We start from the raw sequence: 27,672 nt of genomic DNA, 5'->3' as shown, positions 1-27,672 counted from the left end.
GCACCAACAAGACATCAGAACATTTTGGACCTAGTGTTTAGTAACCACACTAACACTATACATAACGTTACAGTGGAAAAAACCCTTCTTTCAGACCATGACATGGTTCTCTGTAACATGAAATTCCACCAGCCGAAAGCTAATCCTAGTGACCTCCCTTCAGCCCACCCATTTGATAACATGGATCTCCATAATGCCAACTGGGATGCAATCAGGAACGAGCTATCACATGTTGACTGGTCCTTTACACATACACACATCTCCACCAACCATAAAACATCTTGGCAGATCTTTGTAGACATCGTCACAGACATATGTGCAAAACACTCCCCACCAAGACCTGTGAACAAAAAGTGCAGAATCCCCCAAAACAGAAAAACTATTATCAGAAAAATAAAAAGAACAAACAAAAAAATTAACAAACTAAAGTACTGCCAACAGCAACACACACATTCGACGGCTATCGCACTGCTTGAATCCGAAAAATATAACCTCCAACAATGCATGAAGACCCTCATCAATAACCAAAGATCAGCTGAGGAGAAGTGGGCCATTGAAAAAATCAAACTCAACCCCAAAGTGTTCTTTTCATTTGCGAGGAAACGCAGGGTCACTGCCTCCATTGTTGGCCCTCTAATTGATGAAACTGGCACTCTCCAAGATAATGCCAAATCCATGGCTGAGATACTGCAGAAACAATACTGCTCTGTTTTCAGCAATCCTGATATGGCCGATCTGGGCTGTATCAGTGATGTCAACCCCCAACACACTATATCGGACATAACGTTTAGTGCCCCTGATGTCTTAGCGGCGATAAATGAAATAAAACACAATTCAGCAGTAGGCCCCGATAGGTTCCCTGCTTGTGTCCTGAAGGTGTATCGACACCAACTTGCATCTCCCCTTGCTAATCTGTGGAGAAACTCACTGGATGCTGGCTATATTCCAAAAAACCTTCTGTCCCAGTCTGTTGTCCCAGTTTTCAAAAAGGGAAACAAGTCCCTTGCAGTGAACTACCGTCCGATCTCACTCACCTCTCATATCATCAAGGTATTTGAGAGGGTGGTGAGATCTCGAATAACCCAATTTCTGGAAAGCAACAGACGGCTGATCTCTAACCAACATGGGTTCCGTAATGGAAGGGACTGCCTAACGCAACTCCTGCATCACTTTGATGACATTTTGAGAGCTTTGGGAGAGGGCTCCAACACCGATGTCATCTACCTTGATTTCAGTAAGGCCTTCGACAGGGTCGATCACAAGATCCTATTGAAAAAACTATCCAACATTGGTGTCTCTGGAAAGTTACTGAAATGGATCAAGTGTTTCCTGACAGACAGATCTCAACATGTTGTAGTTGAAGGGGTAAAATCAAGCCCAGCCAAAGTCAGTAGTGGCGTTCCGCAAGGCACTGTGCTGGGCCCACTTCTTTTCATCATCTACATTAATGACATCAATGACATCATCAAGCACAGCAACATAAAAATCTTTGCAGATGATTCCAAGCTACAGAAGGTCATAAATGAGGCGAGTGACCGGACATGCCTTCAGTCAGATCTACTGGCTGTTATCCAATGGGCAGAAAAAAACAATATGCTGCTGAACGAGGATAAATTTGAGTTAATCCACTTTGGAAAAGAGGATGCCCTGAAACTCCCATACTCCCTTCCTTCAGGTGAAACTCTCACAGTGTCCAACAACATCAGAGACTTGGGAGTAATTGTGGACAACAACGTAAGCTGGGCCACTCATATAAACACCAAAGTTGACATGGCCCGCAGAATGTGTTCCTGGATTCTCAGAACTTTCCAGTCGAGAGATATCCACATCATTATCCTTCTCTTCTCCACTTTTGCCCGACCCCACCTTGAATACTGTTGTCCACTGTGGTCTCCCCACACAATACAAAGTATCATAAAAGTTGAAGCACCTCAAAGGGCAATCACAAGAAAGATAGATGGCATGACAGGCCTCGACTAGAAAAGCTAAAACTTTATTCTCTCCAATGTCGTCGTGAGCGCTACATCATCTGCATGATGTGGAAAATATTCCATCAGCATTGCCCAAATGATGTTGGCATCACCTTTAAGGTACATCCAAGGCTTGGGCCCCGTGCCATCCGCCCAAAACAAAAATCGCACTCTCATCTCATAACAACAATACGGCACAATTATTTCACCTCAATTGGCCCCGCTCTCTTTAACATTACACCAAAACACATTAAAACAGAAACTGACCCTATAGGGTTCAAGAAGTCTTTGGACAGATTCCTTCAAGATATCCCGGATAAACCCCCTACACCCGGATATGTCTCTGTAAACAATAACTCTCTACTTGAGTGGGCCATAGTGCCCAAATTCTGACTTGAAAGACTTCACCAGGTGGTGCTATTAAGTTAGACATGGCCTGGGCCAATAATGGCCGAAACCTATCAAAGTATCAAAGTATATATGAAAGAATGTATAGGCGTAGGAGTGTGTCTGTGTGGTAAGCAGCTTGCTTACGAACCCTATGGTTCTAGGTTCAGTCCCACTGCATGGCACCTTGGGCAAGTATCTTCTACTATAGCCTCGACCCAACCAAAGCCTTGTGAGTAGATTTGGCAGATGGAAACTGAAAGAAGCCTGTTGTATATGTGTATATATATGTATGTATGTGTGTGTATATGTTTGCGTGTCTGTGTTTGTCCCCCAAACATCACTTGAGAACCGATGCTGCTGTGTTTACGTCCCTGTAACTTAGCGGTTTGGCAAAAGAGACCGATAGAATAAGTACTAGGCTTACGAAGAATAAGTCCTGGGGGCGATTTGCTCGACTAAAGGCGGTGCTCCTGCATGGCCACAGTCAAATGATTGAAACAAGTAAAAGAGTAAAGAGTATATATGTATATATACACACTCTCAGAGTGGTTGGTGTTAGGAAGGGCATCCAGCTGTAGAAACTCTGCCAGATCAAGATTGGAGCCTGGTGCAGCCATCTGGTTTGCCAGCCCTCAGTCAAACCGTCCAACCCATGCTAGCATGGAAAGTGGACATTAAACAATGATGATGATATAATGATAATAATAATAATAATAATAATAATGATAAAAATATTAATAATAATAAAAGTGACAACAAAAGAATGAGACTCAATATTAGGTAAATATAGGATATTAATATATGTATAGTTTATGATAATCAGTAAACTGTCATAATAATACTCAGAGTTTCAAATACTGGAGGTAAGAGCTACAAGGCATTCCCATTGGCTAATAATGGCAATAGATACTATAAAAAAAAACAGGTTGGAAAAAATATAAAAGATAAAAAATACACATAACCATATTCTCACAATGCATAGACATAAAACCTCCTGTGTTCATAACGCCTACATACGTACACACTCACACAAACATGTATATGTACATGCCTATACACACATAAACATATATGTGCATGTATATACTCATACACATATCCACACACATATATATGTATGTACACAAATTCATCCTCATATACACATAGGTGTATGTCTGCATACATATATATCTAGACATCCATACATGATGATGATGATTTATATATATATATATATAAATCATCATCATCATCATCATCATGTATATATATATATATATATATATATATAATATATATATATATATATATATATTATATATATATATATACACATATACACACACAGGCATACATTCACACTCACCACATACACGAATATACATATATGTACACACACAGATTATATATATATACATCCTTCTATCACACATCTACAACCGGAGATATACAAGCATATGCATATCTGTATAAAAGAAGGGGATGTGTGCATGAAAGTTGCACTTATGCACCGGACACAGTTCTACACTCATATACATACATACACATGCACAGACGTACACATTTAATATATATTTACATATACATATACTTACAAACATAAACACTCACACAATTAAAAAGGAAAAAATGAAAAATTATACATAAAACAAAAAAAAATGTTAAGACATATAGAAAGCTTGTGCAGGAACATAGTAAAAATGCAGATTCTATCTGTGATTCGGGGTGGGGGGTGGAAAACCGTAACATGTATTTTGTTATATGTGAACATGAACCAAAAAGTTCAGTTCTCAAATTTAGACATGTAGCGGTGTCCAAGGAACTTTTCCAGATGAGCCATCTTTCCATATCACAAAGACCACACTTGCCACTACTGTTGGTATAAGGTTTACACTTGGCCAAGATCTTCCAATAAATCATATAGCTGACACCTTGTTCTTTTAAGAACCATATATGACTGAATAATTTGGTAGTTTTTCATTTATCCCAGTATCTGAAGCTTAAAGTGTGATTATTGAACCTTGCTTTAAAATTTCTCTTCTTGAGATCCACATATCTCTTTGATGAAACTGTGTTATTAGTGTTCATAAAATTTATGGTGGCTTCATAAATAATGGTCCCAGTCATACAGGCATCATTTAGCAGGTACAAGTCTTTATCCCTGCAGGAACAGCTGGCTTCATGTTGTTTTTTTTTGTGTTGTGTGCAATTACGTTTTTAAAATTTGGGGTTCAACTAAAACTAATTTTTAGGTTATGCCTATTAAAGAGTTTCCTATATGATTTATTGGAAAGTGTCTATCTATAAGTGACAAGAAATATTTACCTATATTAAAAGTCACTTTGGGGGAGTAAGGGGGTGTGAACCAGATAACTTTTCTGTGTCTATGCTTTTTCTTTATTTCTGGCCTAATAGCAGGTGTATAAACTATTTCCTCTTTAAATCCACTAGCTTTAAGGGCTTTGTTATATACTGGGGCAGCATTATTAAATATGTTAATATCAGAGGAGAGGCTAGAAATTCTACTAATATTCTTAACTAAATTCTTAAACACTATGGGGGGTGGGGACAGGAACCTACATTAATATAACTAAATTTATCATTGGACTGTCTATAGGGTTTGTAAATATTCTTTTGTAAGTCCACAGATACGTCAAGGAAATTGACAACCATCAGGTTAGTATCTATTGTTATGCTAAGATCGAATGTTTTCATAAGATGGATAATATGTAAACTTTCAAGGGAACATGGAATAATTCTTTTTGGAATTGGTTCTTAAAGTATGTATAAAGCTATAAATAATAGCATGTAAATATTGGGTTTTTCAACCCAATACTTACATGCTATAATTTATAGCTTTATATGTACTGCAAGAACCAATTCCAAAAAAGATCTGTGTGTTTGTTACTATCGCCTTGCCTTCACATGACCGGACAGATGTAAAAGAGAGTCACTGTCGTACAAGCAGTTTCATTTGTTTCCAATTTTGGAAAGACCCCCCCCCCCCGCCATTTCTCCTTTTTTTTTGCCAAAAACCCTTGTTTTTGGATACAGAGATTCTAGAAAATTGCCAAAAATCGGCATTTTGAAATTTCTCCCCCCCTCCTCCCCTAATTTCTTCATTTTTCACATTTTTCCGCAACCCTAATCCTAAAACCCCAATACCCAAACCTTGAAACTCTAACCCTAACCGTAACTACAAAACTTTTGGAAATTTTCTTCAGAATCATAATCTCTGTATTTTTCTGCATATTTTGAAAAAAAAAAAAAAAAAAAAAAAAAATCTGAAAAAAGTTAAAAAGGAAGAAATTAAGGAGTGGATTTCAGAATGCCGATTTTTGCCAATTTTTTAGCAGATTCGTATTCTTCGTAATAGAAAATATAATGAAATAAAAGGTGTTTTTTTCTTGGGGGGTGGTGCAAAAGGAAGTCTTGTCCCGATTTTCTATGAAAATATGTCTAACCAGGGGGAAATATTACTTTACGTGAAAACCAGTGAGGGTTGGCTGTATGAAGGGTATCTGGTAATAGATGTGTCTCTACAGATTCCATTTGACAAGTGCGAGCGAAGAAAAGTGGTTTTCATAAAACGATGACGGCATAAATATATATACGCTCACGCGTGCGTTTTGTGTGTATTTGTTAAATCACAGTCAAAAAGTTAAATAATCTCACTCCGTACATTACGTCTGCCATCTCTAAACATAAATGGCATGCAACGAAATAGCTTCCATATAGCAGGCCCGTCGCCAGACTTTTGTACATGGGGATGCATCACAATATTCTCGATGAACACTCATTTGTAATAATGCTAACGTAGAGTTTCGAAATATAGGTATCACTGTAAATTTGAGGGCGCACAATTGACTAGTGAGGGAGGCAGTGCCGTCTAGTGCATCCCTTTAGCGACGGGCATGCTATGTAGTTTCTCGATCTACAAAATAATAGCTAAATCTCCTTCAAATCCCAATCTATCTTCTTGTAGAAAAAAAAAGAAAGAAAGAAAAAAGAACACGCACCAGGATAAAGTAGTCCCGCATATATTTATATATGAAAATAAGATGAAATGGTCACGACTGTAATGCCTTTTCGTTATAAAAGGAATTACAGCTGACCAGCGCTACAAATACAATAACAACATATCAATGCGGTTTCCTAAAAACATCAACATTTAGCAGCATAGGTGTGTGATATTGCTCTTCTGCCATTAGTTGAAATTCTGAACCACGTGGCCGTCTTACAAAATTGCATAATTGAAATCCAATACAAGTCATTCAGTTGCTGAACTCCTGTTTACAACGTATTGAACACCAGGTAGGTTGTAAATGTTTTCAACTGTTTAATAGTTCGAGCTCACTCAATTCACTAAAATTAAACCATGTTGATAATCGATTGTTTATTTATTTTCTGTTTTTCTTCGTATAGCATCCCCGTATCTAAACCTGTATTCAAATCTTATGTTGTGTGTTTGTAAATAAAATGTTTTCTATATTGTTTTCTGGACCAAGGTTAGTCCCGATTGAGCAGAGTTATTATCAGAAATGTTCCAGGATGATAATTCCATCTTTTTGTACATTTAACTCTTACATTGTTTAATGTGTCATGTCTTTCTTCGATAGGCAGAGAGAAGTTTGGCTGCTATTTTTAACTGGTCGAGTAACCACCTTCAGGCTCATCTCTTGGTCGTTGGTAAAATCGAAATATTTCACCCCACTTTCCATCCAGTAGGGATGTAACGTCGATTCCTCCATAGATAGACCTGTTTCACATTAACTGCTAATGTATTTAGGATATGCATCTCTTGAGGCTTTAAGCACATCTAAAATCATTTTGCATTTTATTTGTGTATTTGGAAGAGTTTGAAATAGATTAAATAGAATGAAAATTAGTTTCAAATGATGCAGAAGATATGTGCAACGTTTATGGATATTTAAATTTTCTGTATTTCTATCTATCTGTACACCATTCAGTACTTTTTAAGCAAGTCGGAGATGAGAAATCCGTTTCAATATGGACTTTTATCATAAGCACAATGTTACACGTTTCAACAGTGATTTCCAACATGCACAATTCCTGTTTATTTTCAAAGAGATATATTTTAAAGCCTAAAAAGAGTTAACATTAAATTTCCTTATTAACCCGCATCCCTCCCCCCATCTCTCGCTATCTGTTAATTTTTTAATTCTGTTTCCTCGGCAATCGTGATATTCATATTCCTCAATAACCGTTCGTGTTCTTTAGTTTTAGTTTTGTATTGTTTTTACTCAAGTAAATACCACGATTAAGGTCGGGTACAGACAATAGGGTCACCTCCACGTCTTACACTAACATATTTCTCCGTGATTCATTTTGGTTATGAATGTGTAAGCCAAACATTTCTTCCTGTCGTATTGCTACGTAGACACAGATGGAATTTTCCGATACTGAACAGCCTTCAGTATGAGGACTGTGTGTTATTGATATTGTGTTATCAGTTGCTATTACATTGCATGTAAGATCTAAATGTTGTAAGAAATTATTAATGCACAAAAATTGTGATTTTTTTTTTATCTCGTGGAGAAACAAAAAGAATTTGGCTGTAAAAATAAAGAAAAATTAATTTCTTGATTTACACTCTTTACATTTTCAATTATATACATTATTTACATTTTCAATTATATACTTTTTATATACTGAAATTGTCTATTTTAATTTATATAATTAATAACCAACTTAATATTGATTAATAAAGAATATGTTATTTCCGAATAACATGAGAGAAAGTGAAGAAAATAAACTATAGATAAAACAAAAGCAAGAAGCGTTATCTAATTAAATCTTTTAAAAATATTTACATTGAAGGAATATTTTTCTTTTCTTGTACAAGATTAAAATAATCATACATCTATCCAAGCTCCTGCTTTTATACATTAAGTGTATAAAACTTTACGCCTTCACCCGTATTCTTGTTTGACCTGACAACTGAAAAACTAATGGACACTCCACGTTTTATAAGGTTTCGTCTCTCTCTCTTTTTTTTTTCTTTCTCTTATTTGTTGTGTTGTGCCACTTAACACGTTGGTTTACGTAACACGACTGGGTTATTATTCTGCATGATATACCGCAAATTGTAGTACCACCGTGCAGTGTGTTTAAAGCAAAATGAAAGATCCGTTCTTATTGCAAGTTGTTTTTCCCTCTCATTTTCAGAAATTAAAACTTATTTAATTTCCCTCGTTTCTACAACTTAATTATTACCATTCCTACGTTATCATATAGATCCACGATTGATCAAACAATGTGCTATTATTTTTTAACAATTTCTTTACTCAGTAATTCAGACGTGATTTTTTATCCAGTAGTTATAGAGACACTGAAGTTCTAAAATAACAGCGCATCTTGGAAAAGCTCTCATATTGATGACAACTTTTATCATAACAGTATACATCTGCAGAAAGGAAAGAATATTGAGTTTTTAATAGATTGCATATACTACTAGTTCTTGCAAAAGAACACATAACTAGAATCTCATGTGTCCACTGTACTTTATTGTAATTTTGAATTGAGTTATAAATATTATATTGCATAGTTACATGCGTATCATTGATTCTGTATCACTCAATTGATCAGCATCTGCAAAAAAAAAAAAAAAATCGTTTGACTGGCCAAAAAACCCACCTAGCCCTATCCATTATTACAAGCTATCTATCGAAATCGACATTTCTTACCTTAGTATTTTATAAGTGAATTATTGATTGATCTCCTCAGGTTTCTTTCCCGAACTGCTTCATCTCGGATTAACTACATTCTTGTAATCTCAGACAGGTTCTACCTTGATTTCACGTCCCATTGGCTAGCTGTGAGACAAAAGTTTTCATCTTTGTAACCGAGATTCCTCTTCCTTTTTGGGCGTTCCCGCTCAGTAGAGGTTTCGTTACAGAAGTGTTTCTTTCATGTCAATTAGCTTGGGTGACCTTATCTTTCCAAGTGATATTCACATCTCCTTGGTGTGTCATCAAAACTGTAAACAATTTGTTTTACCAGTTCACGTTATAATGCCCATGCTTCAGATTCATGCAATAGGATGTACTGTGGAAAACAAGAGTACAATCACTGTCAAACAACATTCTTCTCACTAACATATATGTGAACTTAACCTTATCTTTTAGTGTGGCATCAGCTTAACCAACAATATTCATACATTAGTCCATCATTAAGGTTTGTTTTATCTTTTATTATTAGTAACAGTAGTGGTGGTGAGCTAGCAAAATTATCACCATGCTGAACAAAATGCTTAGTAACATTTCACATGTCTTTACATTCTAAGCTGAAATGCTGCCAAGGTTGACGCTGCCTTTCATCCTTTCAGAGTTGATTGTAATAAGTACTAGTTGAGCATGGGGATGGAGAGTCGATCAAATTGACTATTCCTGCTTCTGCAAACTTTCAGGTCTTGTTCCTTTAGTAAAAAGGGTTATCTTGGCAAACGTAGGATTCTTCTGTAATGTACATTGGAAGTCAAAGCACATATTGCTGCAATACTAATCTGTAAAATGTAAATGCTTTTTTAACTGCAGTGGTCTTATAAAGGTTGCTGCTAATCTCTGGTTTCATGACATTAAAAAGTTGAGAGATAATAGCAGCACCAAACTTCACAGACAGTTAAGCAAGAAAGTGAAGGGATCTCTTCTAGGATGGTATACTACCTTATCTCAAATAACATGTCCAGATGATCCCTATTATATATTAGCAATAGCTAAGTGAACAGAGGCAATGTAGAATGAAGTGCTTTTTTTTCAGAAAATAAATGAAACACCAGCAGTGAATATAAATTTACAAAGCTCTGAAGAAATAATTTTGGTGTTCTTCATGTTTTTCTCAATTGTGCTATGAACTGTAATACATTTACAAAAAAAAGTTCTACTATTAGTTTTTATTTTCTGCTTCTACTAATCACTATGAAAGTGGTAATGTGCTTGGAAATTTGTACAAAGTGAAGGTGTTTAGTTTAAATATTGATCTCTTTCAAATTACTGCAAAGCTATTTTTTGCAGGGGTGGCATAATCAACCTGAATGTATCCTGGTACAGTATAGCACTCATTTTGTTAAACTTTGGGGAATGAAAAGCAAAGATGAATCTTGTGTGGGTTTTGAGCTCAGAACCATGAAGTATAAAACTAACTTCAGTAATACAAGACTTGATGCAAGAGCTTATGATAAGAATTTAAAATACTGTTGAAGTTATTTTACATGTTGCTCTATATAATTCTTCCCTTTCTCATATTTAACAAGCAAATAGATATGTATAGATTCAACAGTATATTATTAACCATATCTTTTCATATTTCTTTTACTATTTTCCTGGAAAGAGAAATCATTTTAGTTAGTTCAAACTGTTGATTCTTAATTAGTATCATCACATTACTTTTAATTTTATTTTCAGATTCTACTAACATGTGGTCAGCATCCCTTTCAAAGTTGCATCAGTTTCCATCTTTACGTATAGTGAGTCGACGATATTTTGGCGATAAAAAAAAGGTTCTCGCCATTCGTAGAGAAGATGTCAATGTTTGGGAGAGGAGAGCCCCCCTTTCTCCAGCACATGTGAAACAACTTGTGAAAGATGGTATCAAAGTCATTGTACAACCTTCAAATCGTAGGGCTTACAGTATGATGGTAAGTTCTCAATGTTTATAGTGACTACATATTCTTTGTATAGCTATGAAATCAGCAAAAAGGGCTAGTTTCCTTTTCAAAGCCAAAAACGCCTAATTATCCTTGAACAAAGCTAACTGTATACACAGTTTAAATGTATCTTACACTAGAATATAGCCTTGAAACCTAGAACAGTACACCCCCAATCACTTCACAACAACCTCCAGTTTTGACAGCATGTCTTCCATTGCACCTTGGGGTTTACTCTATATTCACCAAATGCTTCAATCTCTCTCTCTCTCTCTCTCTCTCTCTCTCTCTCTCTCCCTCTCACTCACTCACTCATGATATTTGCTGACCTTTTGGAATTACAGTGTGTCCTATTCTCAAGAAAGACAACTCCCTGACCTTGCCAACTATCATCCTATTACAATCACTACTCAAGAGTAATGGAAACAGCCATTAATAATGGTGTTTTCTAGCTTTTGTGTTGCATACCCCCAGGGTTCTGATTTATTCTCCATTCTCTTCTTTCTATACATCAGTAACCTACTTACTATCACATCCATTTTTATGCAGATGAAATGACCCTTCGTTCTTCCCTAACTTTCCCCAGCCATGCATCATTGATACTTGTGTCAAACCTCCATAAGCAGAGACCTGAAAAAACACCTTTCATTTGGGCCATGCCAATGTCTCTTTTAATGGCATTAAAATGCATGAGTATCACTCATATCAAAAAGACATTATCACACCACATTCCCTTGAAGTATGAGTAGTACACAGCTGTAACTCTTGCAGTCACTCCAAATATTAGGCATTGCTTTTACCAAAGATCTTTCCTAATGAAAGTACCTTAACCCTTTAGCATTTAAATTGGCCATATCAGGCTCAAATATTCTACCTGTTTTATGTCCAAATCAGCTGGATCTGAACTCTCACACCTATTTTACAATGTCATTCTAAAAATAATCAATCATATCATCAAAATTTCAAAGCTATGAGATAATGCATGATGAATTCCAAACAATGTGAATAAATAAACAATGCATTTGACAAGATAATCTGAATGCTAAAGGGTTAACATAGCTAGGTCTACGTCCCAAAGATTGACCCTTCTCTTCTAAATCAGAAAATACTTCAGACCCCCACCCTCTCAACAGTTACTGACACTCTACTAAGTATAGCCCACAAGAGAGTATTTCCCCTACATCTGGGATGCTGTTGTTGCACCACACACAGCCATCCTAGACTGTATACCAACTCATTGCCATAAACTCACTTAGAGACACTCCAACCTCTAGTAAGTAGACTTTCTGTTTCTTCTCTCTGCTTTCTCTAATGCTACTTATAATAACCTCTGTTCCCTGGAGCTGGCTATTCTTGTGCTACCTCTACTCAAACACTCACACTGCCACTCAAACACCTCACCTCCCCTCTCCCAGTTCTACCTCTCTCCCAGTTCTACACTAACTACTATACCTAGTACTTTCTCCTCAAAATCTTGGTCCTCCAGAACTCCTTTTCTACAGTATTGACTTGCCATAGTTTAAGTAGAATGTTAATGGCATCAATCTCATCGGTCATGAGGGATCTGCAAATGTCACATTCACTGCCCTTCTAGACCCAGCAAAGCACAAAAAATGCCTTTACTCCTTACATATTCTACATTGAACTGTATTCCAAAGATTGTCATCATCATGGGAAGTAGCCTTCATTATACAACAGTAAGACAAGGATGGAGTTTCTATAATATTCCTTGACCAACTAGAAAAGTAGCCAAATCTCTCTCAAAACACAAATCTCCCCATTGCCAGACATGATTTTACAGAATATTAGAAATGAATAACACCACATGTATGATAGCAAACTATAACATGATGTCAAGACAAGGTGATACAAACATATTATCTCTTTCTCTCTCCCCCTCCTCCCCACACAATCATAATGGATATCTTTCATTTTCTGTCTACCAAATCCACTTACAAGGCTTTGGTTCACCTGCAGCTGTGGTAGGAGATACTTCTGTAAGATGCAATGCATCTGCCCCACCATATTCACCATTCACTTCTATCTTTATCTCTACCATCTGTCACTCTCCTTTCACTCTCTTACAAACTTCCCTAACCAACTATCTTTGATTCTGTATCCCTATTCTATTTTCATTCATCTCATGTCTTGAGGGTATGTCCTGACACCTTTCCTATTGAAGTAGCTATGTATCTCCTCTACAGCAAGGCACCAGTTTCTGTCCCTCTTAGTCTCTCAACACTCTGCACAAAGCCCTCTCTTTCAATATCCTAACCCCACTCTGTTAAGGGGTCTTGTTTTACAACTAACATAGTGACCTCACTAGTGCTGGTACTGTGAAAAAAAAAACCCATCAAGTACACTCTGTAAAATAGTTGGCATTAGGAAGGACATTATGCTGTTGAAACCATGCCAAAGCAAGCATTGGAGCTCAATGCAGTCCTTTGGCTATTCAGATTCTACTGAATTGTTGAACATATCCAGTATGAAATACAGATGTTAAATGATGATGGTGATGATAAAGATTCGCAATATTATCCTTATTTAGCCATGAACTGGAATATAAAGAACATGAGCTACCCACCTCACTTTTTGTTTGTTTGTAAATGTGTGCTTTGATCCATGTGTGTGTGTGTGTGTGTGTGTGTGCATTTCACAACAGCTTTGTGATTAAAGTGCTGGAGTTGTGAATTTAGGCCACATTGCTTGAATGACATTGTAGTTGTTACATTCTTTCATTAAGCATAACATCTAATATTAATGCTATTTTTTATGTAATATGTGCTAGTACCAAGCATCATAGCAATCACTCTTTGATCACATTGCTAAGATTAGATTTAAAATTGTGATTAATGAATAACATTTTAATCTACATACACTCCATGTTACAGGAAAATACATGCATTCATTAATTCATTTATGTAATTATGCAACATCAAATATTTGTTTGTTTTTTCTTTAGGAATATGTACAGGCTGGTGCTGACTACCAAGAAGAAATCAATGAGGCTAGCTTGATTCTTGGTGTGAAACAGATTCCAATAGATTTACTTTTGCCAGATAAGACATATGCTTTCTTCTCACATACTATCAAAGCTCAGGAAGAAAATATGCCTCTCTTGGATGCTCTTTTAGAAAAGGTAATTTTTTTAAATTGCAACTTCAAGAACTCAAATTTTTAACCCTTCAGCATTTAAACCGGTTCTATCCGGCAAAATATTGTACCTGTTTTAAGCTCAAACTGGCCAGATCTGGCCTCTCACACCAACCCTACAATATCATTCTAGAAATTAACAGTTACCTCATCAAAATCTCATAGCTACATGAAAATGCATGATTAATTCAAAATAATATGAATAAATAAGCACTACTTTTGATAGAATAATGTGATTGCTAAAGGGATAAATAATTATTTACTCCCCAAATTGAATAACATTACCTTCTGTTTTAAGTTATTTCTACTTTATGAAGAAGCAAATAAATTAATTATCATTTCATATAAAAGTAAAATTAATTCATCATTTGTCTCTATTGTAAATATAATTCTTACTGCTCATAAAAGTGCTTCTATCAATTGGTTAAACCATTCATCTTTCTCTGAAATAAAGCTATTTCTACTTGCTAGGGATTACAGTTTTAAAGTAAGACCAGTAACCCACAAAGTCATTGGGATATCTTTATTATTTCATATTATATTTTTAATTATTTCTTTTTGATAAATTTCCATTTTCTTGTAATTTCTAGAATATTCGTCTCATTGATTATGAAAGAATATTAGACAGTAAAGGTCAAAGGTTGGTTGCCTTTGGAAAATATGCTGGTGTATCTGGAATGATAAATATTCTCCATGGACTAGGGTTGCGTCTTCTTGCTCTTGGACACCAAACTCCATTTATGGTAATTACTCATGGAAAGCCATTTTCTACTTTCATCTTTTGTTCTGTACTAACACAAGTAGTTGTTTATGAATATTTGAATACAAACTTTTAAAATTAATGTCAAACTGGTTACTCCTGCTGCCTGTCAAATAGAATATCCTTTTTGATAATGGAGGCATGTGGATTAACCTTTAGGCATTTAAACTGGCCATATCTGGCCAAAATATTCCACTTGTTTTATGTTGAAACTGACCAGATCCAGACTCACACCTACCCTATAATGTTATTCTACATTAAACAATCACACCATTGAAATCTCAGGGATATGAGATAATGCATGATTGATTCAAAACAATGTGAATCAATAAGCATTGTGTTTGATAGAATAATCTGAATGCTAAAAGGTTAAGGGAAATTTGGTTGCTATTTCTTATAGATCTCTCAACAACATTATAATGAACTGTAGCTTGAGGATAATGTTTGTTAGGGAAAGGTACATAATGTGACTTCAAAGAAAACTATGCAGTATTTATAAGATCTTTTTTATGCTAATACTTACACTGCAGATAGTTTACCTCTGAAAGAAACAGCTATAATATATAAGCTGGAATTAGATAGATAGAGTGAGAAAGATAACCTAGTATATTATTCAATTTAGATTAAGGCTGTTCTAAATTTTACACTTGCCATGCCAACCATAGCATGTATTTTTTTTATTTGTATATGAATTGTTTGGCTGAAGTTGTCCTTGACTCACAAATGTCATAACCTTTCAGTTCAAAATAAATTACAATTAGAAGTCATTGAATTAAGAAAATATTCTATTTATGATTTCCATTGTAAAGTATTCTTTTGTAGTTTTCTAAAAGGATATGTTGTTAAGTGAATAGCATGATTTTTAAAAGTTTAATTGTTGAATACATATATACATGTGTGTGTGTAGTCACACTGTACAGATTGGAAGCTTGCTTCACACATATCCTGTTCGAGGTGTGGCACCGTGACACTTTTTCCAAGTGTCTTCTATTTTGGCCACAGGACAGCTGAAACCTTGTGATTGAATTTGTAGGCAGAAATTGAAAGAAGCCCATTGTGTATGTGTGTGCGATCATGTGTCTCCTTGTTTCAACAGCATGTGATAGTTGTAGGGAGCTCCTCTATGCTAATGACCTTGCTCTAATAGCTGAGTCACTGCCAGAACTGGAGACGAAGTTTAGAGTATAGAAGCAAGGTCTAGAATCGAAGAGCCTTAGGGTTAACCTAACCAAAACTAAAGTCTTAGTAAGTAGGAAGGCTGTCAAATCACAACCCCCTTCAGGTAAATGGCCCTGCTCAATCTGTAGAAATGGTGTGGGTAGAAACTCCATACAATGTACCCAGTGTAAGCTATGGACACATAAAAGGCGCAACAATATCAAAGGTAAGTTAACCAGGAAAATAGTTTTTGTGTGTGGCAGATGCACTGGGGCAATAAACACTGAAGATGTACCGAAACAGATTCCATCACATACCAGGAGAAGAATACTTCTGATGCGTCGGGCAATATGATCTGCTTGAGAAAACCTGCTGAGTCAAGTAAAACCAATATCGTAGCTGGAGCCAGTTTCCCATGACAATGGCACATAAAAAGCACCATACGAACATGGTTAATGCCAGGTCTGCCCAACTGGCTCCTGTAAAAAGCACCAACCAATCATGACCAATACCAGTACCCCTGACTGGCTCCTGTGCCAGTGGCATGTGAAAAGCACCATCCGAACGTATTTGTTGCCAGGCTTGCCTTACTGGCTCCTGTGCCGGTGGCATGTAAAAAGCACCCACTAGACTCTCGGAGTGGTTGGTGTTAAGAAGGGCATACAGCTGTAGAAACATTGCCAGATCAGATTGGAGCCTGGTGCAGCTGCTTGCCCTCCAGACCTCAGTCAAACCATGCAGCCCATGCCAGCATGGAAAACAGACATTAATCGATGATGATGATTGTCTAAGCAATGTCTATTTCTTATTTTCTTTGAAAAACATGTCTAGCTAAGGGGAAATATTATCTTGCTTGGTAACAGTTGTGGGCTAATGAAAGGAATCTGATTGTAGAAATTTTGCCTCTGTGAATTCCGTCTAGTTAATGAAAGCATGTGAGCGTGGAGACACACACACCATCATCATCATTCTATGTCCTTTTTCCATTTGGTATGGTTTGCACAGTTTGACTGGGTCCAACAGATCAGAGGATAGCATCTTGTTCCAATTTTTCAGTTTTGGCATGGTTTCTACCATTGGATGCTCTTCCTTAAAACCAGCCATTTTGTAGGGCATTCTGGGTGTTTCTTACATGCCACCAGTACTAGTGAGGTTGCCTTGTAACTTACAAGAATAAAAAGGACTGCCCCCACCCCTGCAATTGAAAGGGTTAATAATAGAAGAGATGACCACTAGATGAAGTGCTGAGAATTTAACCCTTTAGCATTTAAACTGGCCATATTTGGTCAAAGTAATCTACCTGTTTCATTTTCAAACTGGTCAGATCTGGTCTCTCACACTTACCCCACAATATTTTTCTAAAAATTATCACATCACTGAAATCTCAGAGCTACATTAGCATGGCTAATTTTTATCGATGTGAATAAATAAGTGTTACATTTACAGAAATCTGAATGCTAAAGGATTAAAATATGATGGAAAGAGAAAGTTTATTGTTGTGTTAGGAAAAGGAGTAATAAAAGGGAAAGAGGAAGAGCAGTCTCAGTGGTCTTTAGTTGGTGAAAGAGTGAAAAGCAGTACAGCAGGGTGGGTTGAGTAAGTGGAGATCCAAGGCTACCCAGCATTATTTATGGGTGTTTAGGGTGGGTAGAATGAATCCAGAAAGATAAAAATGATGGTCAGGTCAAAGCATATACTTAAGATAATATGTCCAAGAATCTAAGTAAGAGAATGTGTGGTGACAGAAGAATCGAGAAGTGGAGTAATGGTTGCAAGAGTTGGGGAGAGAATGGTTAGAAAAAGTGGGTGGAAGTGGTCATATATATCTGCATGGCACATTGGGTATTTATTTTGAGATGCTCTGTATTTCTTTCAATTACTTTAAATATAACAAAGAATTTTGTAAAATAACTTAGTTATCATTCAGCTAGTGTTAGGAACATAAATTGTGACTAGTGGAAGATTTTAATTCAAAATATGAAAACAGGACATGAGTCTGAGCCGGTTTCAGCTGAGTTCGTAACAAAAGGGTTAAATGGCAGCCATTTTCAGTTTCACACTCCTGTGCTCTTTCCAAAACTTGGACTATAACACTCTCAAGAGTTTCAGACCCCACTTCTCTGATTTTTCTATTGATGTTCTCCTTCAGTTGCACCAGGGTCTCCAGTTTGTTACTCTTTCAGGTATCCCCATGAAAAAAAAATCTGGGCTAGTCAAGCTGGGGAACATGAAGGCCATTCAAAGTAGACCTCACACATGGTTCCAGCAAGATGGGGCAACTGCTTCTACTGCAAGAGAAACAATGCAGTTGCTATGGCAGTGCCTTGGAGAGATAATAATCTCCTGCTACAGCAATGTCAACTGGCCTTCACATTCTCCAGACTTTACTAGCCCAGATTTTTTCTTGTGGGGATACCTGAAAGAGACGGTTTACATCAACAAACCAGAGACCCTGGTGCAACTGAAAGAGAACATCAATAGAGAAATCAGAGAAGTAGGGTCTGAAACTCTTGAGGGTGTTATGGTGCAAGTTTTGGAGAGAGCACGGGTGCATTGTAAAGTTACGGAAGTTATTAAAAATTGAAACCCACCAGTAACTTTTGGGACACCCTGTGCCGGTGGCACGTTAAAAGCACCAACCAATCGTGGTCGATGCCGGACTCCCCTGGCACCACTGCAGGTGGCACGTAAAAAGCACCCACTACACTCGCGGAGTGGTTGGCGTTAGGAAGGGCATCCAGCTGTAGAAACTCTGCCTGATCAGACTGGAGCCTGGTGCAGCCCCTGGCTTCCCAGACCCCAGTCGAACCGTCCAACCCGTGCTAGCGCGGAAAACGGACGTTAAACGATGATGATACATACATACACACACATCATTTAACATCCGTTTTCCATGCTGGCATGGGTTGAACAGTTTGACAGGTGCTGGCCAGCTGAAGAGCTGTCCAAGCTCTATGTCTGTTTTGGCATGGTTTCTATGGTTGGATGCTCTTCCTAACACCAACCACTTTACAAAGTGTACTGGATGCTTTTATGCAGCACCGGCCTGGGTGCTTTTTATGTGGCACCAGCAGCAATGAGTCCCCAAGCTGGAGAAGGCTGCAGGGGATAAGTCTGTATGCAAGGGCAACCATGTTTTTACATAGCTTGACAAGTCTTCTCAATCATAGCAAACCGCCAGGAGCCCCAGTCCCCTGTCATTCTTTCTGTGAATCCCAACATCCATAGATCCTTTCACACCACTTCATTCCACATGCTCCCTCTACAATTTGAGATTGACACCTCTTGATGCAGCTGTCTTCAATCATATGCATTACATGGCCATATCAGCTCAGTCTTCTCTCTTGCATGCTACATCTGATGCCTTGTACACCCAGTTATTCTCGCAAGTTACTTACACTCTGTCGTATATGCACACTGACATTACCCATCTGTTGGAGCATACTGGCTTCATTTCTTTCAAGCCTTTGCACATCTTCAATAGTCACAGCCCATGTGTCACTGTCATGGAGCATAGTTGTTCATACACAAGCATCATACAATCTGCCTTTCACTCTGAAAGAGAGGCCAGGCCCTTCATTACTATCAGAGGTAGTAGCTCTCTGAACTTATCCCAGCCTATTCTTATTCTAGCATCTATGTTTTCAGAACAACCTCCACCACTACTAACTTGGTCACCTAAGTAACAGAAACTATCTACTACTTCTAAGGATCCCCATGACATTTGAGGGAATCTATTTTTGTACATTACTGGTGTATAATGTACCCACACATCTGTCACATGTAAAGACTACTTTCTCTGCTAGTCTTCCAGTGATACCACTGCACCTCCTATGTGTCCATAGCTCGTACCTGATGGAGTTTCTCCTGGCACCATTTCTACATATCAAGCAAGGATGTCTCCTTGAAGGGATCTGTGATTTGTTTGTTTTCCTACTTATCAATACTTTTATTGTTGTTAAATTAACTCTGTGGCCCTTCGATTCCAGTCTGTGCTCCCATACCTGAAATTTCTTCTCTAGTTCTGGTAGTAAGTGGATGGCCCTCTTTCTTTACCCAGAAGGAATTGTCATGAACCAGGATTGTCTTTCTGGTGTTCATGATGATTCTGACATTGAGATCACTTATACTGGTGAAATGCTTAGCAAAATTAAGAGCCTTCAGGAGGGGTTTCAATATAGAAAAGTAAAAGTCTATGATGTCAAACTCTGAATCTGCAGGCTGATTTATTCTTGATACTGCAGAACCAGTCAATCATAGTTGCACTGGAATCTCATTGAATCAACCCTGTAGCCCTTCCAATGTCAGAGTTGATAGTATCAAAAATGCATTTACTGACAATACCTATTTCACTTTTAGAGGGGTTGATCAACCTGCATTTAGGGTTGGAGAGGAAATTCAGTTTATGGTCCTTAAGTGTAAATGGGGGTGGGCAGCAGTTCACATGATCCTCTATATTAAGGCAGATAGCTAGCTTTTTTTGCCTCTGTATTTATGTCATTGAATGTGGAGGTGCAAGTTTTCTGTATGTCTTGGTAATCATATTTGTGAAGATTCTTGTATTTGTGGGAATGCTTGTTTCATAAATGTTCTTTGTTTTGTCTGCAAGGATATGTGCATTAGGCGATTGCTTAATTTTTGCCATGTAATCATTTAAAGATTTGATCACTATGAGTGAATGCCCCTCCAGTCACCAACCTTCATCTGTTTCCAAGCAAAGTAATATTTCCCTATGGCTTGGCATTTTTACAGAAGATTGGAATTGAGTGACACTGTTTGTATGACGATGATGCTCATTTACAAATATAGCATTATGTGAAGACAAGAGGATATAAACACACACATACACGGAAGATGATGGAAATCTGTGTGTGTGTGTGTGTGAATATACATGAAAGATGCTTACAATCCTTGTTGATATTATTATCACTCAATAATTTTGAGTTGAATATAAAATCCCTTACTCAAAATACAGGTATGGGTTGGCTACAGGAAAATTGCCCAGCCGTAAAATCCTGCTGCGAACAGATTTCACTCAAATCCATGCAGGCATAGGTTTGACATTAAATGAACTAATATATTTATATATATAGAGCAAATGAAATAATGGTCATTGCTACCTTTCTTGGTCTTTAGTTCTTTATTGAATGGATAAGTTAATGGAGCTTGTGAAACAGAAATGAAAAAAAAAATGTTAACCCTTTTGATCCTAATCCACCTGAGACTATCTATGGTTCTCTGATATTAATTTTCTATTTTAAAGTTATCCAAGATCTTAGCAATATGCAGTGCTTGAGAAGACTTGCTAAGCCAAGTGAAATCATTGTTCTGGCTGATGCTGGTGTTACATAACTGGCACCTGTGCTGGTGGCACATAAAAAGCATCCATTACACTCTGTGTGGTTGGTGTTAGGAAGGGCATCCAGCCCTCAAAACCATGCCAAATCAAATTGGAATCTGGTGCAGTCCTCCAGCTTACCAGTTTCAGTCAAACCATCTAACCCATGCTAGCATGGAAAGCAGACGCTAAATGATGATGATGATGAAATTAAAACCATCTCTCAAAATTCCTTGTTAATTTCTGCTAGCTTAATAATGACTAACAAAGTTATTTTTAAAATCTTTGATATTTTCAAAATTAACTGTGATAAAGGCAGTGTATTTTAACAGAAATGTGGAAACAAAAGGGTTAATGAATGTAATTTGTATTCAAATTATATTATAACATTAGTAAAAAGCTAAAGTGAGGTATATTAGTTGTGTGGTCCCGTCGTATAATTTAAACCATTCCATCTGTGACTACCACATTTTTTCTAAGACATACTGTGTCTAAGATTGCATTATCCAGTGTGATCTTCAGTTGTTGTTATTGTATCAAACTAATCAAGCAAATGTATGGTCAGACATTTCAGTCATGACCATCCTACCTTTTTCATAGGCATTACATTTTTAGGACTACATTATCCACTATGTCCTTCCTTTCTTTCTTGAAGGCAAGTAGAGTATGATATGAATGTGCGTTGGCTGCTATTTCAGGCAGGTCAGGTGGTAACACAGATGCTTCCTCATTAGCTCATTTAGGGAATGTAAAATGAGATAGTAGATATTCATTTTTTAAAGATACAAGCAACAACCTTATCAATGTAGACCAGCACTAATTTTCCTTGAATTTGAGTGATTAAATTTCATTTAATGTTCTCCTTTGTGTGTTGTTTTGCAGTTTTGAATGGCAAAATAGTGCCATGAAAGCTTGAGACACAAAATTTATCAAATAATACTAATTGTGTAATAGCCAATTGCATGACTTTATGTGATCAGAGGTACCTATGAATGGGAGTGGGTAGGAATCAGAGTTGAAGTCTCAGTCACTGACTGAGTTCACTATAGGTTCTGTACTATTTTGTGCTAATTAATAAATAAATGATACTCAAAAAATGGTCAGTTTTTGATTCTGTAAGTATTTGTTGATAAACTTAGCCATTCAGACTTTTGGAGGTGGGAGTAGGGTTTTTAAATGTATACAAGGCTAGCTTAAAAGCCACTAGTATGTGGCTTTTAAGTAACTAATCCCAAATGGGAAGATCTACAAATAGATCTCTGATTTGTTTGGGAGAATTTGTTGCAATTGCTTCCAGATTCATATCCCAATGATCATATTCATCGCTAAAAATCATGTAAAAAATATCGCTGAAAGCAGTTGCAGTAATGAAAACATAGGAATCCAAAATTTCAGGATTGCAGGTCTGGATTCGACCTGGAATGTTTTTAATTTACTCAAGGAGTCAGCCTGATTACAAAATGGTATAAGTTGGGCTATGGCCTCTAGGAGTTAAGTTGAAAAGTGTGACACACTGACATTTCTCATTTATTATATTAGATATGTTTAATTTTGGGGAAACTGTATTTTATATATATATATATATATATATATATATATATATATATATAATATATATATATATTTGTATGTATGTATTACAGCAAAAAATAAAACAAAAATGATAGTGTTCAGTAGTTGGTTCATTATGCTGGCCACAGGAATTTTAGTTCAGGGAAGTTGTACATCATTTCCCTCTTTCTCTCACATACCCACTCTCTCTCCTATTGCCACCATCAACATTACTACTTTTAATGAAACATCATCAACTCTCCTTAAATTTAATGTCCACAAGAGAAGTTTGATCATAACACAGTCTCGTTTCCTTTTTTCTTGAAATATGGTGTCTTATACCAGTATAAGAAATTTATTTTACTACTAATTTAGAAATTACTGCCAGTTGTAGTTTTGATTGATATTTTTGAGATAGTATTAATAATACAGATTTGAGTGGATCTAGTCTTCAAGGCTAACTGGTATAAGCAATAGACATGTTTCAAACTCATTTTACCTCATTAGATTTGTAGAGGTGGGAAGTGTTAGATGGAATCAACTTGAATATAACAACTATTTGTTTTATCTTGGGACTGAGGAGGATATCACGAGATACTGTAATGCATTTAATCCAACACACTACTATTGTTTGTTCCACCACTGATGTTTAAAAGGCATAAAGCCAACTTATTTTAAAGGTTGGAGTATTGCCAAATTAACTCTGGTGTATTCTTAGTGCTTACTTTATTAATGGGGTGGAAATGAAAAATGAAATTTATCCCTTTGAGTTTTGTACTAGGATATTCGTAGGGTAGAAATGTTGTGAAGCATTTCTTCTGGAAATACTATTGCCCTTGAACATAATATTCTGAGAACTCAGCATATATTGCTTTCTCTTGTTGTGTGTATTATGTAATTATCAGAAACGTGTCTGAATTTAGTTCATGGCAAATGAAGCAAATGCATTGTCAGATAAGGATGGATGTTGTTGATATTTTTGTGTAATCTTTTGCACTTTTAGCCTCATAAATATGAAGCAATTTTACATTCTCTTATCCTACTATTCTTGTTACTGCTTGCTAATTAGTGTTTTAAAGATGACCTTCGGGGAGTTATATCCTACCTATATATATATATATATATATATATATATATATATATATAGGATACTGGTATGTATATGTATGTGTGTGTGTGTGAGAGAGAGAGATGTTAGTATTATTCACATGGTGATAATACTCTGGTGTTAGAACTCAATATAAATATGCTTCAGAATAAAAATTTGAGTACAGAGTATATATATGAAATTAAATAAATGCCAAAGGAGAAGAACATATGAGACTTTATATAATAAAACTACCTTGGTTTGGCCTCATCCCCACCTCCATTTCCTCTGCACCATCAAACATCCCCCCTCCACATGTTTCATCCCTTAGCATCCATCACTTCTTTATCACCTGAGAGCAGAATAGGTACATGCTACATATCCCTGCTTTTTCAGTCACCTTTCTTCCCTCTCCCCGAACCACTTCCATTTCCCATTATATTTCCCTGCCTATTGTCTTCACCAATCACCTTCTTTCTGTGTCTTCTCTCTTCTGTACTGCTCTCCATCATTAACACCTCACTTATCTGCTATCACCTCCAATAACCTCACCAAAACCCCTGCCCCTGAGCTTCTCCTATATTTCCCTTCTTCATTTGCTACAGTCACCTCTGTCCTGCCCACTTACCCAGTATAAACCTCTCTTGCCGGTGGCACGTAAAAAGCACCCTCTACACTCACAGTGGTTGGCGTTAGGAAGGGCATCCAGCTGTAGAAACACTGCCAGATCAGACTGGGCCTGGTGCAGCCTTCTGGCTTCCCATACCCCAGTTGAACCGTCCAACCCATGCTAGCATGGAAAGCGGACGTTAAACGATGATGATGATGATGTCTAAACACATCTTCATCACCATCTCTCTCACTATCACTCTCTTTATCTTACTCTCTAACTCATTCTCCTTTCTTTTCCAGCTGGGGTATCCATGTATCTACCCTATAGCAAGGCACCCATCTCTGTCCCTACCTTTAATCTTTCGACTGGCAGAAAGCCACCTTATCTCTCAGTACTACCCCCCCCCCCAGTTGAGGGTTTTTTGTCTTGCTGGTGCCATGTAAAAAGCACCAAGTACATTCTGTAAAAGTGGTTAGCATTGGGAAGGGCAACCAATTGTAGGAGCCATGCCAAAACACAATTGACTCTGGTATGGCTTCGGCCTTGCCAGCTCCTGTCAAACCATCCAAATCTTGCCGGTAAGGAAAATAGATGTTGAATGACAAATGTTCTTTGTAAGTATGTCCTGGCTCTTTACCCATCTCTCCCCTGCACCCGCTTGCTCTCTCACTCTGACTGGCTAACCCTGTATCTCCTCTACAGTAACACATCTGTTTCTGTCCTCAATTTTGATCTCTCTCTCTCTCTGACCAGGTAACCATGTATCTCCTCTATAGCAGGACACCTGTTCCTGTCTCTCTGTCACACTCTAACCTTTCTTCATCTGGTACAAATCACCCCCACTGCACCTGATATTGAATATACAAACTTAATAATATTTTTTATTTACTTATTTATTTTTTACACAAATGAATCTTGATTTTGGTGATTTTGCTGGTTTTCTCATTTTTTTTCTCCTCTTTAGAGCATTTCCTCTATATATTTTGTTGAATTTCCTCTATAATTTTCTCTATAAGTTTTATTGGAATCCTTACTCAGTCTTCACTATGAATGCCTATTTCCTTTTTCTATTTTGCTGCTGGATAATTAGGCAAAAATAGTTTGTTCTAAATATATAACACTGTGCCAGTAACAGACTCCCACATTATAGCCCTTTTGTTCAAGAAATCAACCTTTTGTTCACTCATCTGTGACAATTCTTTAACAGTTTATTAATATCCTATAAAATACTTTTTATTGAACACAACGTAAGCATGCTAGGAAAGTGAAAGGCAGTGAGAGACCAACTTACTGAGCAAAATGGCATAGGTTTGTGTGGAATGCTGAGTGGCACCAGTCTGAGGTTGAATTTTTCACTTTTTTATAACCATATGCCAAATTTTCCAGAACCTTTAATCAGGCTAGTTGGTGAGAAAGCTTACTCATATCCTTTGAAGTTCACCACAACAGCTATTGTTATGCTGATTGGTTGAGGTTTGGTGATAATGCATTTTATGGCAATATGTTAGGTTGTGGTCTTGAATTGGGGAAATCTGAGAGTGATGGCTCAAAACTCAGCAGAAGCCCCCCCCCTTTTTTTTTTCTTATCTAACCAATATTACTGAGACCAGAGCTAAACATAAGCCATATCATTAATAATGTCTCATAAAAAAACATACATATCAAGGACTTAATTATAATTCAACTGCTTTACAATCATTCTGTTAAAATTTATTAACCTCAATGGAATTTGAACTCAGAATGTAAAGATGGACGAAATACCTATAGTAAAAGAATTGTTATTATTGTTGAGGTGGTAAGCTGGCAGAACTGTTTGTATACCACAAAATGATCAGTGGCATTTCATCCAATTTTTTCATTCTGAGTTCACATTCTGCTGAGGTTAACTCTGCCTCTCATCCTTTCGAGGTTAATAAAATAAGTACCATCAAGTACTAGGGTGGATGTAGTTATCTTCCCGCCTTCTCTCAAAAACTGCTGGCCCTGTGCCAAAATTTGAAACCATTATTATTATTACTGCTATTTTTGAAAGTAGTGGAGTGACAAAAATGGTTTAGCACAAGAGCCCTACAGTATTTAGTATTATCTGTGTTGAATGCTATACAACAGCAGGAATTCAACATTACTTTACATTCTTTCAGGGTCATTAGAATAAATTTCATCACATATTATTCAAGTTAATCAATTATATTCCTCTTCTAAAATGTCTGTCCTTTTACTGATCAGGATCCATTGCAGCTAACCTGTGTCATTCTGCTACTGCTATTCTCATTCTACAGTTATTTGTCATGCTAAATTGATTTTTTTTTTCTAATTTTTAATTTTGCATCTAACTGTCAAAGAAAGTAGATGAAGGAATTTTAAGATATTTGTAGTTTTTCTAATTTATTACTATTTTGACCTTTATTTTTCAGTGATAGTATGGCTAAAAGAGCTTCTGTAAGGTTGAGCATTTGCATACATTTTTTTGAATCACTTTTAACATTTAATGTTTTTTACGTTGCTAACCACTCAATTATAGAAAAAGATAAAACTTATTTATCCATGTAACAAGCAATGTTAAATGCCTTGTCCAGGGGTACAACATATTGTAGTAATTAGAATTAACCCCCCCCCCACACACACACCCCCCTTGTGGTTTTATTGATAATGATAATAATTGCTGTATCTGTCTTTGTCTTTCTTCACTTGTATATAAAAATTTCTTATTTCTCTTGTGAATATATATTCATTTGTATGAGATTAATGCCTAGTGATTTGCTGGATTTCTCTTTCAGCATATAGGAGCAAGCCACAATTACCGAAGCAGTCAGATGGCCCTCCAAGCTATTCGAGATGCTGGTTATGAAATAGCCCTAGGTAGAATGCCTAAATCAATTGGTCCACTTACTTTTATTTTCACAGGATCTGGAAATGTATCTCAGGTATGTTGCTTTCATTACATTATGAATTATAGATGACAAATATAAACTTTATTTATCGTTTCGTCTCACTAGAACAGTGAT

At 36.7% G+C, this 27,672-nt stretch overlaps 1 protein-coding gene across 4 annotated transcripts in view; it reads left to right on the top strand.

The window, feature by feature from the left end:
• The window catches only part of LOC115219785 (alpha-aminoadipic semialdehyde synthase, mitochondrial), a 167,980-nt gene that overhangs the window by 87,929 nt on the left and 52,379 nt on the right, over positions 1 to 27,672 (top strand). For 3 of the 4 annotated variants that reach the window (XM_036501080.1, XM_036501074.1, XM_036501085.1), the window contains 4 exons: positions 10,766 to 10,998; positions 13,970 to 14,146; positions 14,751 to 14,903; positions 27,445 to 27,591. In XM_036501080.1, coding sequence (XP_036356973.1) covers positions 10,766 to 10,998; positions 13,970 to 14,146; positions 14,751 to 14,903; positions 27,445 to 27,591 — 710 coding nt within the window. Of the gene's footprint in view, positions 1 to 6,501; positions 6,657 to 10,765; positions 10,999 to 13,969; positions 14,147 to 14,750; positions 14,904 to 27,444; positions 27,592 to 27,672 lie in introns of those variants that run through there. The other variant, XM_029790044.2, reaches the window with a different exon arrangement.

This window comes from Octopus sinensis, linkage group LG1 (genome assembly GCF_006345805.1).
Source record: "Octopus sinensis linkage group LG1, ASM634580v1, whole genome shotgun sequence".
Taxonomy (NCBI): Eukaryota; Metazoa; Mollusca; class Cephalopoda; order Octopoda; family Octopodidae; genus Octopus; species Octopus sinensis.
Note: the sequence above shows the minus strand (reverse complement) of the source record. Positions and strands in the feature narration are given on the sequence as shown.